The sequence below is a fragment of the Macrobrachium nipponense genome, chromosome 6 (genome assembly GCF_015104395.2).
Source record: "Macrobrachium nipponense isolate FS-2020 chromosome 6, ASM1510439v2, whole genome shotgun sequence".
Classification (NCBI taxonomy): Eukaryota; Metazoa; Arthropoda; class Malacostraca; order Decapoda; family Palaemonidae; genus Macrobrachium; species Macrobrachium nipponense.
The window spans coordinates 3,813,380-3,829,902 of NC_061108.1; the positions used below are offsets into that span (position 1 = coordinate 3,813,380).

The window sequence follows — 16,523 nt, forward strand, 5'->3', positions numbered from 1 at the left end:
AGGTACCATATTCAGCCTTAAGAATAACCTGAAATGGATGAATTTTAGCATTGTAGGACTTGACATCACTTCACTCATTCGTGAAGATTTCTTCAGAATGTCTCCCATCACTAAGAGAAGTAACTGTTACCATCATCACACCTAATGTTGAGACAGAGAGAGAGCGCTTTGTCATCACCACCATCATCATCATCATCATCACCACCACACACCATAAACGTGGAGTCCATCTCACACACTGTATGTTGAGTGCTTTGCCATGGCACATCACACCCTACGTGGACAACAGTTACAACAATCTACAAGACTCCAGCTTAACCCCATTGCTGCAGAACCAACCATATCTCACACCTCTGAAATATATCAGCATATATGAGCATTCTGAGAACCATTAACTACTTGATAACTAAAGACAAAACACCATTTTTACACAAGTACGCATGATGATGACAATGCTTACTTGCTAGTCTTTGACTAATCAAGGAACAAGATGGAATGCTATTCTCTTTGGTACAAATCTGCATTAACTGTACATAATGCACCTTCGAATTATAACAAAACCAAAGTTTTACTGAAAACTTCAGATAAAAAAAAGAAACAAAATAAAAATCAAACAAAATTATACTTTACAGTTCTGCTATCAATAATAGAAAACAGTATCCTACTTCATTACACCATCAAATAAGGATGAAAACTCTTAATATCCAGTATATTATCAACTTTAAACATGTATGCTATTTAGTTTCAAGTCATTACTTGCAGTTTCCCATACTAAAAACTTTTCTTGGAATGATAAGAAACTTGAATTATTACACTTACAGTTAAGATATAACATTATTACATTCCTAACTAGATAATTCAGTAATAACAGTCATTGTATACAGTATAAGTAATTTAGAGTATAAGTGGAAGTTTTGTAATGTCAAAATAAAAAAGTAAAAAAAAAATGTATTTTAAAATAAAACCTACATTCATAAGTACTCAAAACAAAAAATCAAAATACTTTATAGAATTTATTCACAAAAGGACCCCCATTTTCTGCAAGTGTACATAACCAATAAAAGGGGGTTGTGTATTAAGAGTATTAAGTTACACAAACAGTTATAATTTAGTATGTTGGTTTAACGCCTCATTTGATGGCTGTCTCAAAACTATGACATCCTCTTGAGTATCTAGCATCACCTTACCTTTTCATGAACCCTACTTCTTGCTTCACATTTTTCGTCTCTTTCTATTCTATGGTATCTTTTCTACAGTCAAAACATGTATGTGGATACATACTTCAGGGGGTTTCCATTCAGACAAGGAAAGTCAAGAATTAACTATTTGACTCCATCCCAGCCTTGCTAAACCAACATCTAAGTTATAACATTATGGCCACAGTAATTTGAGAAAATACTGAGAAATGCGAGACATAAACTGCAAAATAAAATTTGAATACACAGAAGCATCAGACTGCCTTGCTTGTTTTGCTTGAACTTCATAATCTTGGGCACCAAGTATTACTTATGGCCACTTTATCATTTACTGCAAGGTTTCAAAGTCCCAAAATGACTCTATATTGAAAAACGGTAAAACAGACCTCATTAATTTCAACCACTTCATAAAATAAGATTATTTCTCTCATGTTACAATACTTTTGTTGGTCAAAACAAAATTTCACATGGAAAAAACAAAAATTCCTCTTTATTTTTCCTCAAGCAAACACTGCTTTAGTCATGTTTACAAACTTTTTTTTCAGGTTATAAGAAACAATTATATTCAACCTAAGACATACTACTATATCACAATAAAAGACAAAAATTCAAAGTCTACATATATCATACAGTATATGCCATTGTTTACATCAACACCTGAAACATAACATAAGCTCTATATTTGAAACTGATCTTAAATACCAAGCTTTCGGCTCTTTCTAAAAATCAGATTAATAGAATTATATACTGAAAATCCAAAAAAACAATACTACTGTAGCACTGCCAACAAACATTAAGATTTCTTACCAATATTATCATTAATTATGTATTTAATTATTGTGCTGGTCTAATTTTGACACAGTACGTACTTAAATAATAATTACAAGTTTCATAAACACTGCTAAATCACATACACTTGCCACAACTTGTACAGTACTTCTATTCGTATCTCATTTTTCCATCAAGATATTTCTGTAAATTTGTATAAAACTTCAGCACTCTTCCTACTGCATTTATATTAGATTTGTTGCCTATTTCAACATCACTAATTTGAACTGCTTGCCTCTGAGCTGAGCTCAAATCTGTGTTCTACTATTACACTTCAGAAATATTTCTCAAGGGGTTTCATGAAAATTTGAACCTAGTTTTGCTTTATATAATATTTATGAGCTTCAGTAAATAAAACCGATAGGCCAAACCTAGACTACAATCTATATATTCTATTTGTATAGTATATACGTATTGAGGCCAATGTATCGATTTATCCCAGTATTAAAGACCCAAACCTAAACTACACCTCAGCATTTTCAGGTGAACTGACACAAATGGCATATACAGTATGTAAGAGGGATGAAAACACTAACCAATTCCAATCACTAAATCCTTTTTTCATTGTTTAAAAGATATTTATTTCAATATTCTTTTTAAAAATTAACAGATAAAATGTTTAACATTCATTCTTGCATTAGACCAACTCCTCTAGTCTCTATTATCCAAGCTTCAAATCCAGTGACATTTTAAAATTTCTCAGCATTTTCCTTCAACCTCCAGTAGCCAGTAAGTGTTGTGTGTGTTTTTATGTTAATGACATCACTGTGTTCAGCCTACGTTCCCACCATAGGATCGTTGGGATATGCTAGGCATGAGTTCTCACCTAAGAGATGGCGTGGTAGACTTACGTGCAGAGTTAAGCGCGGAAGTGCCACCGCAGTTGTGCCATCATGAAGCTTCTCAAGGCACTCTGGAGGCGCCTCTCCCCACCGCACCAATAACCCAACCACATGACCACAATACCAAACCATAACACATCCTATGGCAGAGCAAGGTTGTTTACTAGCGCAGCCCATTTCTCAGGCTCTCACACCCTTACCCTATCTCTACACCCACTCCTCTGAGAACAAAACTTCATTACAGGCAGGATCTTAAACATCTGATTGAATCATATTCTACAGTATATTTCATAAATCTTATCATTATATTCAAGATGAAAAAGCAAACTGCATAGAAAAACCATTAACACAATTCTCTCGAGAAACAAATATGTTAGAAAGTTAATTCTAGTGTAACACCCTTTTGTAAACTTAGGACTGGAAATGCTCTTTCCTTATCTTAGTAAAAAGAAAAAATTACGTCTTTCAAGCACATATTAGGGTTCCACCAATTAAAAAAATATGTGCTCAGGCATCACAACATACATACGTACTTGGAATGTGACCTTATGTTTTACACACAAGTTCATGGAAAAGCAATCTGCATTAAAATGTTCAAGCACTGGCAAGACCTAACGCACAACAAATCAATGCATTAAAACAATTACTCTATGAGTTATGAAGGGGTCAAAACAATTCGGTTAACGTGGGTGTAAAAGCAATGGGCACTTTTTTTTTTTTACATGCTATTGAGATACAGTATTAATTTTGTTTCATCCACTATGAATATGGGATTAAACATTTAATATGTTGTACATAACAATGATCCAAATGTTCCTAGTCTATTATGTTGGTAAATTGCCTTGTTGAAAAAAACTGAGCACCAGTTTGCTTTCATTCCAATGGAATTATGAATCATCAAAAGCAAGTAATTACAGGATATTTATAGCTACAAAATCATAGTCTATTACCTTCTGTTGGCAAGAGATAACCATGGCTGAAATGTCTAATAGGTCCAACATTCAGCAGAAAATTCCCCCCAAAAATAACATTTTAGCATTAAAAAGTATGTTACCCACTGTCTAAGCTCTCTTGATTTTGCTAACGAAATTGGTGAGCAAATTGTAAATTAGGCATTGTCGTTCCTATGAATGGGACATCTGAACATGCTATGCTTTCTTTGGCAATCAAAATTAAACATGTGGTGCATCATACTCTTGCAAGAAAAACCTCAAAAATGGAAACAAACTGTTAATGACTTTCCATATCTCAATTGGTCAGAGTTGTGGAGACTGATTTTTAAATGAAAGATTGGCATTTCTTATAGGCAAATTCATCCTTGGCAGTTGAATCACTGTACATATATTTTATTATATATTATTATATATATATATATATAGATATATACATATTTATATCTATATATATATATATATATATATATATATATATATATATATATATATATATATATATATATATATACACACACACACACACACAATTATGTGTGTGTGTGTGTGAAGAGATCAGACTTGTTATGACACGGAACAATGAGAAGCTGAAAATTAATATGCACTACACTCAAGTGGTCCGGATAAATTGTCATTGTGACCAAGACCTTTCTGGTACAACTCAGATATGCTTGAATCAGATGACTGTAACGTAATATCCAAAAGGAAAAAGCAATCCACTTGGATGATGAATTTGACAGCAAGCAGTGTAATGTAACACTTATTATGACTGACTCATATTCCTCAAGCTAAGCTGAACAGATTCGTCTTTCTACCCTTGAAATTATGAATCCATTACTTGACCTGTATTTATGAAGGCATACACACAAATAGAATTTTTCCCGTTTTTGTGAAGTCTACTTATTGTATCATTACTCATAAGCTGTCAATTTTTCTCAATTTAACTACAAAGAGTTGTTAACACATGTTGGAGAATAGGTTGTGTTACTATTACTGGGAGTAGTAGCTTTATCCCTGGGGATTACTACCCATTCCCATAACTTCCATGGATGAATTATGAAATTTAGGGACAAGCCCAAACACTGGGACCTATTATGGTCATTCAACGCAAATTAACTTCCATAGAGATTACTACCCAATTCCCATAACTTCCATGCTATCTCAAGTTTGTGATATCTGTGGCTTGAACATCTGAATGCCTACTGTGAAAACAATCGTCAGTGCACCAATTATAGATTAGTCTTAGCAGGAGCCTCAATACTTGTGAGGTACTTTTCAATTTTCTCTTTATAGTTTTCCCCCCCCCCCTCCCCCCCCCCCCCCCCCATAGCCACCCTCCCACCAGATTTTTTTTACTGCCAGTGTTTCTGTAATTAATTTAGATTACTAGAAGTTTTCCTCAGCAGCAAATGAACTTTTTGATAAACTTATCTTGTCTGCCTCTTCTTCAATTGCTCATCAAAATTATTTGAAAAGTCTTCCAAGATTTAAGAGACTTACTAATGCTGTTGAAATGGCTTATTTTCTTTTGCTGTGTTCTGAAAATTGTTCTAAGGTTTGCTCTTCAGCTGCTGACTTGCATCATTAATTGTCAAGTTGTATTGGACTTTCTTAACCCACTTCTTCTATTCACCCTATTCTAGTATTCCTTAGTTTGGTTTTTGGATCTCAGTAAAATTATGAGTTTTCTTTCATATTAAGTTGCACTGTAGCATTCAATATGAGGTCACAATTTGAGTTAAACAGCACTGATCTTGGATTTTTTTTCAACTAAAATAAAAGATAACTACCTCTAAGGATTATGTAGTTGTTTTTGGAGATAGTATATATTTAGGAAAATTTGTCAAAACCTTTCAGCATTTTAAATCTTGTAGTTTGTGTATTTCTTGTTTCTAACTCACCTCGGTATATCAATGGTCAATGCCTTGATTGTGACAATTTTACCCTGCAGTGTTTGAAAGCCAATAAAGATGGCTGAGAAGCACTCTGGGTGGCATTGCAATTGATAATTAATGGACTATAATGGTTATTGAAACCGTTTGATGGCTTACAACCATTAGGTCATAAATATGAATATATATATATATATAAAATAATATATATATATATCTATATATATATATATATTATAGGTATATTATATATATATATCTATATATTATAATAAAAATATATAATTATATATATATATAATATATATATATATATATAATAATATATATATATATATATAATAATATAATAAAAATTGGAAAACAATTAAGCATCTTTCATTTACCTTACATTGGTGTATCTCTGGGAAGAGTAGGCCAATCTATTGAATTAATTCCCATTATGAATCGGGGACTAGTGGTTTAGTATTTTGTTAGTACTCGTATCTTAAAAACAGCTGATTTGAACAGATATGTACAAAATGCAAAACTAATGAATGAAATTATTGTTGCAATTTGACATCCAAGCTTTGTCTACAATTCATGGCTCAAGAGCTTAAATTTAAAGGATGTTTCAAAAAATGTTCACAGAAAACACACCATGTTTAATAACCTTTTATTGGTAATTAACACTGTTGTACACATGTAATACTTCATCAAAAAGAGAAGTAGGCTCAGGCGCTCGCACTCTATCTTTGAATATTCAGTGGGTTCATTCCCAATAATCTTAAGTAATCAAATGAACTAGAACTATTTTACCAAGTATTAAACATGGATTATCTATGTTGACTGTTAACCGACTTCAAGATACAATTTTATAGACAACACTTTTGTTATACTCTTGATTTGAAAAAATTGTTCAGATTCATTACCAGATTTGTGAGGGGGGAGGTCCCACCCACCTCTGCTGAAAAATTTATTGGCTCATTTTAAGGTAATTCAACCAGAAGCCTTAAAAAAAAAAAAAGAAAGTTACCTTTCAAAGGGCTGGTCCCAAGTGTTTCTCTTATAAAAGAAATAAGACTGCTTAGATTTTATATACTGAAACTACAACTTTGTAATAACTTTATGAATGGACATACTGAAAATGTTGAAGATTCTGACAAAATTTATCTAAAGGATTCGTTTACAATGACAATATTTACCAATCCCTGCTCACTGAAATTTATGTTTTCACTCAAAATTTATTTCATTGTTAATGTACACTTAAAATGAAGGCAGATCAGTTTCATCACTTAACACAATTACATGGTTACATGCACAAACATTCATTCTCTCTCTTCTGCTCTTACAACTGTGCATGATAAAACTTTTTACCACACTGAAATAACTTGTTAGGATAACAATTTTATTACATCCCAAGTGAAACCATCAACAAGAAGTATGCAGTCAAATTCAACTGCATGTTTCAATTATGAAACTATTTCCAGTGGCTATTTTCTGTTATAAAACACAGTCTTGTATCTAGTTCGTTATGAAACTATTATTTTTTCCCTTCACTTACTACTGCATCTACAGTAACTCTTCTAGGTACCAAAACAACTCATTAGGAGATTGATAATTTCCTCATGTCTTCACCTTGAAAACGATATACTAGGACTGAAATTTTATACATAGCACAACCCCTTGAAAAAAGGGTAGAGACTGCTCTTTATCTAGCCTCTCTGTCCCCTTAACAGATAGTGGATTAAGTTAGACTAGCATTTTCAAATCTACACTGTATATAATCTTTCATACATTTAGTGTTACATATTCCTCAACAGAGATGGTCAGATATAATTGGTGGAATTATTCGTTCTTTTTTGGATATGCCTTTTGGCTTTGCAAACTAAAATAGTCCTGTCATCATGCTCTGGATGCTTTCTTTTAATGTTGTACGTATATATGTGAAGTTAAGGAAAAAAAAAAAATATATAACTGGGGAATAGTATGAAAATCTCACAACCTTCTTTACACTTTGATCAAGAGATGATTTTTTGTGGCATTCAGCTGGAAAATACCACCAGGTGTGTAGCCTACTGTCGGCTCGCACGTCCCTCACTGTGGATGGAAATTATCGCGGCTAATTTCATGATAAATAGGTTATATACATTGTAGTCAAATGGTCATTGTTTATAATCAGTATTACAGTATTACAATCTGCTTTTCCATCTAGAGTTGCAGCTTGGCTTGTAATAACAACAAAAAACCAGTCTGGAAACTTGTGAAGATTAAAAATGACAGCTATGGCTGTGAAAGTTTTTATTCTGATCACTTCTTTCTAGGCCTATTCTTAATACAGTACAGTACATAATATGTAAAATATACAATACAGTATAAGAATGTTTAAAACTGGTACACTGAAACGGTACCTTTCAGTCATGGCCTGGGACTTTCAAGCCAAGGCATCATACTATGTGATATATATTCGAGATCAAATTCTTTCACTTGATACTCCTAATGTATATAACCATCATACTATACGGTGCTCACTGCTTTCATACTGTTATCTATCACAAAGGGTTTTAGAAAGGACAAAGGCTAATAGGAAATGACTAGACATTTTCTCTCCCCCCAACAATTCCCTATCGCACATGTTACAGCCGAATGGTTTTTATGGTACTTGTAACACGGTAACCTATCAACCGCCATTAACAGGGATACATTTAAAACGTAATGTACATATTATTGTATCAAACCATCCACAGAATAATTCAAAACATCTCTTTTAAAGTGAAATGTCTTATTTTCAAGAAGTCTGCTTACTTCAAAATGAAATATACTGTACTTTCTTTTTGTAAAACTATTTTCGCAAAAATACATTATACTATAAGAGAATATCCCATACACTTTTGGAGCCTGTACTGAAGTAATGTTGCAGAATTAGGGAAACTATATCAATACTATGACAGTAGGTAAAATAATTGTGCTCATTAACTTTTTAAAGCTAAAAATAAACATAAAAAATCATTGATTAAAGTTGGCTGAAACAGACATAGAGAGAGGGACCCATACCAACAAATCCTAGTAAAAAAATTGGTAGAGATATGTGATGGAAAAAAAAATTAATCAGTAATAACATAATGATTGCTGGTGCCATATGAACTACTGATGACATATGACCTTGAAGAATGAAGTTTGTCCATAATGAATGAAGCAGATGATGATAATCCTACCCTACTCAAAAGGGGCAACTTCCATTACTATACTGTCTACTTCTATTGACCTTAGAAAATTGAAGAGATAACCACATGATATCTTTTTGCTTTTACCTACCGACTGAAATCAAAAGCAACTGATGGTTCATTAATCAAGAGAAAACTGGACAAGCAATAACTCACCCTGGTGGAGTCGGAGGTCGTTTATATCCAAACTTTGTGTCTGTGCAGTTTCTTGAAAAATGTCCCAGCTCCCCACACTGATAACATCTCAAGTTAGGGTCATAGCCACCTCTCATGCGGCCTCCACGGACCCTGGGACGTGCTTGCGTCACTTTAATGCGACAATGACCAATCATACTGAAATTTGAAAAAAAATTGAAGAGATTAAAGATGCAACTACCAATAGTATAACTTTCACAAAGACATATGTATTGTATATATTTCCTGCTTTGAAATCACCTTGTGCATCTTCAACTTACATGCCATCTGTCTCCTTTAATGCCTTGTCTGCATCTCTCTGATGAGCATAGACAACAAATGCAAAGCAAGGAGGGTTGCGTGCCATCCATATTTCCCTCAAACGGCCATACTTTTCAAATACCCGTTCCAGATCCCTCTTTCTGGTATCCACATCTGAAATGAAAGATTTTTGTGAGGTTTAAACAAAGGAATTTCAACTACGTATTAACTTTTTTGCAACGTGCTTGCAATTATGTCAGCAGTTTCTAGAAAAGGTAACCTTTCATCAAAATGTCATACAGTATTAGGAATAAAACATCTGTGCTAAACCAACTACAATTTTTGGTTTTCTCTCATATCATTCATGTCCACAAGAAAGTTTTGCTGTTTTCACTAAATGTGCAAAAATGCTAAACATAAGGCATATGATGGGTTGGAGAAGATTGAAAAACCATTCAAAAAGATCCTACACAATGTAGGGCTAAGTTCCACATGTGTTGTCCCATTGTGCTTCAATTCAAGACTTCTAATGCTTTTTCTCTGATGACATGATCATTTTACCCAAACCAACAGCCCTCGCTTATCAGCAATCCGGTTTTATGGGGCTTGTCTGTAATGCGCAAATTTCCGGTTTTCGGCACCAATACATGCGTAAAAGAGGTGCTATAAGCCCCTACAATAGATGATTTTCGGTTATTGGCGATTTTCCGTCATCATCCAGCCGCCATATCGGAACCCGACCCGATAACTGGGGACTGCCAGTAATGCCTATTCCAGAGAGTTCAGCATCTCATCTCTATTGCACTTAACTGTCAAACTTCTTTAATTTAACCTTGTTCCATGTTTCCCATTTGCAAACTAAGAACAAATCCTTCTGCAAGACCTTTGTTTAACATGATGCAAGTGGCCACAAACTCCCTCTCATCCTATTTATTTTGTTTACAGATTGTCCAAAGAAAAGCAGTACACTAGAATTTTGCATAAAAGTATTAGTGTTGATACACACAATGTTTAAAGCGTCCATACAAGAGTGAATAAACGGAAAAAGTTTTCTCTCTCACTAAAGGTACTGACAGCACCAAACAAAAACTGCTATACCATGTCTGTTGAGCAGAGCCATGCTTAATTCTACATAGGCCGCTATGAACCAATTTACCAGTAAGGGTTCAAGGTAAATACAGGCGATACCCAGTTATCAGCGGGGGTTCTGTTCTCGGTGGGTGTTGATGAGCAAAAACCTCCATAAACCGAAACTCGGCGATTTGTAACGGCTATGGCACCAATAACCAGTTAATGGTGCCTATCAGGTAAGTTATGGCGCTGTAACTCTATTATCTAGGGGCCAATAACTGGAACATAGTGTGTTATGGCACCTAAATTGCTGATTTTTAATCAATTTGTATTTTTCATAGCTAACAAATCTGAGGCCTTGGCCACAGCATAAATCTTCTCGCGCCAACCGGAAACCAGTTAGAAAAAAATGGTAAAGCAAGAAATCTTGTTGTTACTTGAGCAACATTTCGAAATTGTCTTACTCCAGGATTACCTAATAAATAGTATTTCCATCACTATTCACTAATATTTACCCTTTCAAAGGTAGTGTTCTTAAGAAGGTAGCACCTCAAGTTTATGACATCTAATTTCAAGTGCCATTTTAACATTAACTGTATTCTTTTCTACAAACAATTCAAGTGTTAGTGATACTTGTTCTTGGCTATTCATTTCAAGTTCTTATTGAATACCAGCTGGTATGGAGATTCTTAACTGTAGTTGTTTTCTATAAAACTTTCAAACCTGTATAATAGTCACTGTTCGTTATATCTTCACATATAGCATAAAATTTGTACTATTTTTCATAGCTAACAAACCTAATGTCTTAATGCGAGGATAAATCTTCTAGTGCCAGCTGGAAACTGGTAAACACACATAAAATTGTAGTAGACAGTTGGTGGCAATGATGTTTAGCTACTCGGGTGGAAGAGGAGGAGACAACCCACTCACCTTTACCCAAGAATGCTGTGACACACACTACAAGGTTTATCAAGTTAAGACCTAGCTTTGTTTTGTGTATGAACACAAGCAATTTCAAAAGATTCCTTCCACTATGTATAAGACCTGGAAAATAATATCCAATTTAATGAAACTATTACATAATTCTTTAAAAACTCAAATGGCCACAGGGAGAATTTGCTTATGGTAATAAGCATTCACACTTTCCCTACCTAATTCTGCCACATGAAGTCGAGCACCATCAACTGGGGTACCACTCCTAGATCTAGACCTTGTTCTGCGCCTTGATCTGGACCTGGATCTCCTCCTTGACCTAAATATTGAAGAAAAAATGTTATACTAAACTTAGCCTTTATTATAGTAGGTATGGTTCCAAATAACATCTCATACAATGCATTAAAAATATCACTTTGATTATTTTTCTCTACAGAACTAGATGTCTGTTTTTGGTCAAATAACATCTATTATACCTAGTAAATAAGTGCACTGGCTTATTTACATTACTGTAATAAGCTACCAAGTTACATCTCAGACCTATTGTATTAAATTTTCAAATGAGATCTAGCACTTGTTTTTCCTAGGGCAACAATAGCAGAACATGTTACCTGTTCAACAGAGAAATCACTTGTGAGGGGGGTTGAAGCCTAAGACAGGAAAGAAGATAGAGCCAGATAAGACTGAGCAAGCAAGCCAGAAATGACAGATATGCATTCAACAAACAAGGCAAGGATATTCTGATTCTAACTTGACAAAACCTTAACTCACCTGACCAACTTTGGAACATCCTGCTAAACCTATAATTTGCCAAGTATACCACAACACCAATATCATGACCGGATGCAGAGATCAGATAAGTCAAGAGATTCCCTACCAACAGAAAAAGTTCAGCTTTTGGAAAGATGTGTGCTGAGAAGCCCAACAAAATTTCTGCACATGAGTGTAAAGATTGCATTAATGCATCACAGGATATCAAGAATACTGTATATCAAGGATGTACCAGAATGTTTTTCTTCTTCTTCATGATTTTTATAGTTATAGGTATATATTTAATTTAAAGGTTTCATTCCTTTAAGAAAAAATCTGATTTCAAAATTCCTAGCATACCTACATTTCAAGTTACGGTAATTCTATACAATAGCTCCGCCAGCAAGTTATCAAATTTAAGTACTTTCACTAAAAAGAGGGAAGTCCAAGGTTTCGTTTGATATATAAATCTAAGGGGCGCTAGGTCTAGAAGTAGTTTAAAAATCAAAATTAAATTTGACCCTCGACTTCATAACTCAAATTCCTCTTCAGACTGAGCTCTCGTTTGTTTGTTTGTGCGTTAAAAACATAGATTATGTCATTACATCATCGACTGTATTCTACATAGCAAGTCGTCACCCTAACGTCATAGTTTTTAACCAATGATGATTATCCACATTTTACTGGGGACTAGCATTTTAACAAAATTAGAATCACGTGACTTGAATACCCAATCAGGTGATAGGTTTACTAGGAAAACACTTTTCGACACTTTTCACACAATTTCCACCGCTAATTTTTAGGTCTTTTGAGAACTATGAAGCCATGAGAACCTTCAACTTCTGGTGGGGTTTCTCATTTACCATCTACTTTGACATCAATTTATGTGGATTTTCTCCCAAGTTCTTGTCTCAATTGCTGTTCCTGTAGAAAGTAGGGACAAAGGGACACTTTAACAGTGATAAGGGATTATATAGAACCCGGCAATACCATCATTTCCAACTGTTGGAAGGCATACGATTGCCTAAATGAGGAGAGATTTCTTTATTTAGAGAGTCAACCACTCCTTGAACTTTGTGGACCCGCACACTGGAGCTCATACTAATACTATTGAGAGGCTGTGGCGGGATTTGAAGAATCTGCTGCCTAAATACGGTCGTCGAAAGGATCAGTTTGTTGGATACTTGGCTCTCGGCTATTTCAAATTGCACTTTAAAGTATTGGATCACAGGCTCCATGCATTCTTAAAGATGGCAGCTCACCTAAGTACACAAAGGGTTTTAGGCTGTCTTATATTTAATATGGCTGTGTAAGGGGGGGTTGCGAGGGGGGCGAAGCCCTCCCCCCGCTAGGTAAGGATACGGCTACTAGGTTAGGTTAGGTGGTTTGTTTAGGTTATCTGGTGGCCTTGTGTATTGCTAATTCTACATGTGCCATTATTCGTATGTTAAAAGGGATTCTTTAATTCATTCCCCACCCAAAAACCCTGGTTTCCCACTTCAAAAAAAGGGTCAGCTTTAGATATAGCACTAAGTAATTCATCAGGGAAAAAAAAAAAAAAAAAAAAAAAAAAAAATAGTGGCGGAGCTGTTGTATAGAATTACCCAAGTTACTCCTCCAAAAAGCAAAGTTGAAAACGTTTCCCTTCAGTAAACTCATTTCATGAATTACCTTCATAACATTTTTATTTGTTACCCTCTATACAACAATAAGCGAAAACTGTACTATCTTCAATACTACCTATCTAAATTTTATAAAAAAATAATCAAAGTAATAAATTACTCAAGCTTAACAGGAATTTTATGAACATTCCAAAACTATACATTTACCTTCATTATTGGATGAAAAATATAATTGCAGTTCTAGAAAATAAAAAAAACTTCAGACAGGCTGTCGCAAGTTTTTCCACAGACAGAGTATCAACCAGTAAAACCATTTTCCATTGATGTTAAATAACAATAGGCAAAAACGCAAAGATGCTGAGGCTGGAAGAGAAGTTATAAATGAATGCAATTAATCGTAAGGTAAAGGTTTTGGCTGCTTTTTTACTATGGAAACCACGCAGCACCACAGGCATCAAAATTGGCCATATTCCTTCTTTATGAAATTATAAGTTCCTGGTCTCATGTTCTTTACTATTTTGAGATTTTACTAACTTCCAGACAATTTCCATTAAAAAAACATTACTATTATAAGGTTACTCTATGCTCCAAACGGAGGAAGTTCTTTTGTAGACAAACTAACACCAATATCATAGAACTCCCATTGCCTATGGCAAGGCATGCATTTTATTTTCTTTGATGGTAAACTCAACATCTGAAGTTATGCAAGTGTAAAGTAAAGGTCAGTATTCAGGTATAAGTTCAAATGACAGAGTGATTGAGTATTAACACCACCCCTCACCAAAAATTAAGCAAATCATTAAATCCCTAGAGATGCGAGGCAAAGTAAAACAGCTTACCTAGAACCACGTGAGCGAGACCTCGATCGCGACCGCCTTCTGTTGCGAGAACGGGAACGCCTAGAACGGGAATGTGAGCGGCGCCTACTGCGCGACCTTGACCGTGATCGTTTTGCCCTCGACTTCTTCTTTCCACTTGACTTTCTATCACTTTCTTTGGAAGGCTCTTTTTCCTTGGGTTTGCTCTTGCTTCTACTTCGGGAAGCCCTTTTCTCTGCTGCCCCTCTCCAGGCTTCGTTGTCTTCAGGGCTCTTTGAGCGGCTTGCCTGACGTCGAACCTCATTTTCATCAATACTCTCTCTCCTAGTTCCATTTTCTTTAGAATCTGACATGTCTTCCCGATTTAGACTGGACTCTCTCACATTTGACATATCATCATGATCCTCTTCCATTCTCGCAGGGGACTCTGAACGGGAGCGGGAGCGAGATTGGAACTGTGTGCGACTTGGAGATCGAGATCGAGACCTTGATGGGGACCTCGACTGCCTTTCATCACTTTCATCTCCATCATGTCTCATTCCATTTTCTTCTTCTGAATCTGAAGACATGTCTGAAAACGAATAAAAAATATGAACACAGAATTAATTTTTTTTAAAGCATGTAAGTGGTACTACTGTAGCATAAACAAAATAAAAAGCCCTCCACATTTCTTAGTTAAATATCCTGAATGCAAATTCTACCCGAAGACAGCAACAGTTTGCCCATTGTCAGTAGTTAATTCACACGAGAGGAGTATTTCTAAATCTTTCACTGCCTTCTCACTGATTGCCTCCCACACTTACCACTGAATATTTCTGAATAAAAAAATATAAAAAAAAATTTTCTGGAAAACAAAGTAACAAAGTAGTCTTCATTATTTGACACTTCTAAGCACGAACTGCAGTATGCACTGACAGTAAATAATGATTTCCTTCAAAATACTCGGATTGCAAAGTGTATATTAAAATGTGGCCTTTCACCCCAAAAGAGCACCCCATTTTGTATTAAAAATAAAAAACGATGCTTGTGCTAGGCCTTCACTACTCTATACAGCATGTACCCAAATGTATTTAGGCAAGTATTCTAAATTGCGAGCATACTACATACTGACGTAACTACAAAATGCTACATAATCCATGACTGGAGCACACTAGGAAATCCAGAAACTTAGATCTCACTGTATGAGGTGATTTGGGCAACAGGTGGGAGGAGGGGGGAAATGATCAGCGTTGAATTCAGACTAATGATAGAGGATACAGAAAAGCCTTGATAAAGACCAGAAGCCAAGAAAATCATGAGCAAAGGGAAGTCCTGAACCGCATAAAAAGTCATGTAAACCCCATAGGAAAAAAAAAATAAACATTACATAAAACCATTAGCGATGATAATTGGTAATTTATTTTTACTTAATGATTCACAGGATTCAAGCCTGATGAGACTTGGAGAGCTGACAGACTGCCATGACGGTGAGCAGATATACCATAATCAGGGAACACCTGCCTCTAAAACACATGGCTTCTGCCATGCTCAACACCTGTGAAAGGTTTACCTGGTATATCTGGTACCAGGTCCAGACAGCAGTGGTATTATAATACCAATGACAAACCAGAAAGTACTACTGCACAGTAAAAAGTTTCTTCCAAGAGCGGGTAGAATAGAGGTTACGGAAAGAATTGTCCAATCAACAGTACCAACAACAGACTCCCAATCACAAAGGAAGTTATTCCAATTCCTAGATGAACTAAGCAGTAAACTAAATGATTTCATATTAACAGGTCCTACCTGCTAAAGTTATTTTCTTTTTAGCGGACAGCTTACCTCAACACATTTAACATTTTGCATACATAATTGAATAGTACAGTGGCACTTCTGTTTCTCGTAATTCATGAAAATCTTATGCTGGCCATTACATTAGATAAAAATAATTAAATTATATATTATAGTACAGTAATGCTAAGAAAACCTTTCATATGTATAAAA

At 35.0% G+C, this 16,523-nt stretch overlaps 1 protein-coding gene across 11 annotated transcripts in view; it reads right to left on the reverse strand.

Moving 5' to 3' along the window:
- LOC135216331 (serine/arginine-rich splicing factor 7-like) overlaps positions 1-16,523 on the reverse strand; it is a 78,418-nt gene that overhangs the window by 24,415 nt on the left and 37,480 nt on the right. For 3 of the 11 annotated variants that reach the window (XM_064251529.1, XM_064251524.1, XM_064251526.1), the window contains exons 2-7: positions 14,565-15,114; positions 11,572-11,672; positions 9,370-9,523; positions 9,071-9,247; positions 2,876-3,006; positions 142-353 (exon numbers count right to left, since the gene is read on the reverse strand). In XM_064251529.1, coding sequence (XP_064107599.1) covers positions 2,928-3,006; positions 9,071-9,247; positions 9,370-9,523; positions 11,572-11,672; positions 14,565-15,112 — 1,059 coding nt within the window. In that variant the 5' untranslated portion in view covers positions 15,113-15,114 and the 3' untranslated portion in view covers positions 142-353; positions 2,876-2,927. Of the gene's footprint in view, positions 1-141; positions 354-2,850; positions 3,007-6,352; positions 7,791-9,070; positions 9,248-9,369; positions 9,524-11,571; positions 11,673-14,564; positions 15,115-16,523 lie in introns of those variants that run through there. The other 8 variants (XM_064251530.1, XM_064251527.1, XM_064251528.1 and 5 more) reach the window with 5 other exon arrangements.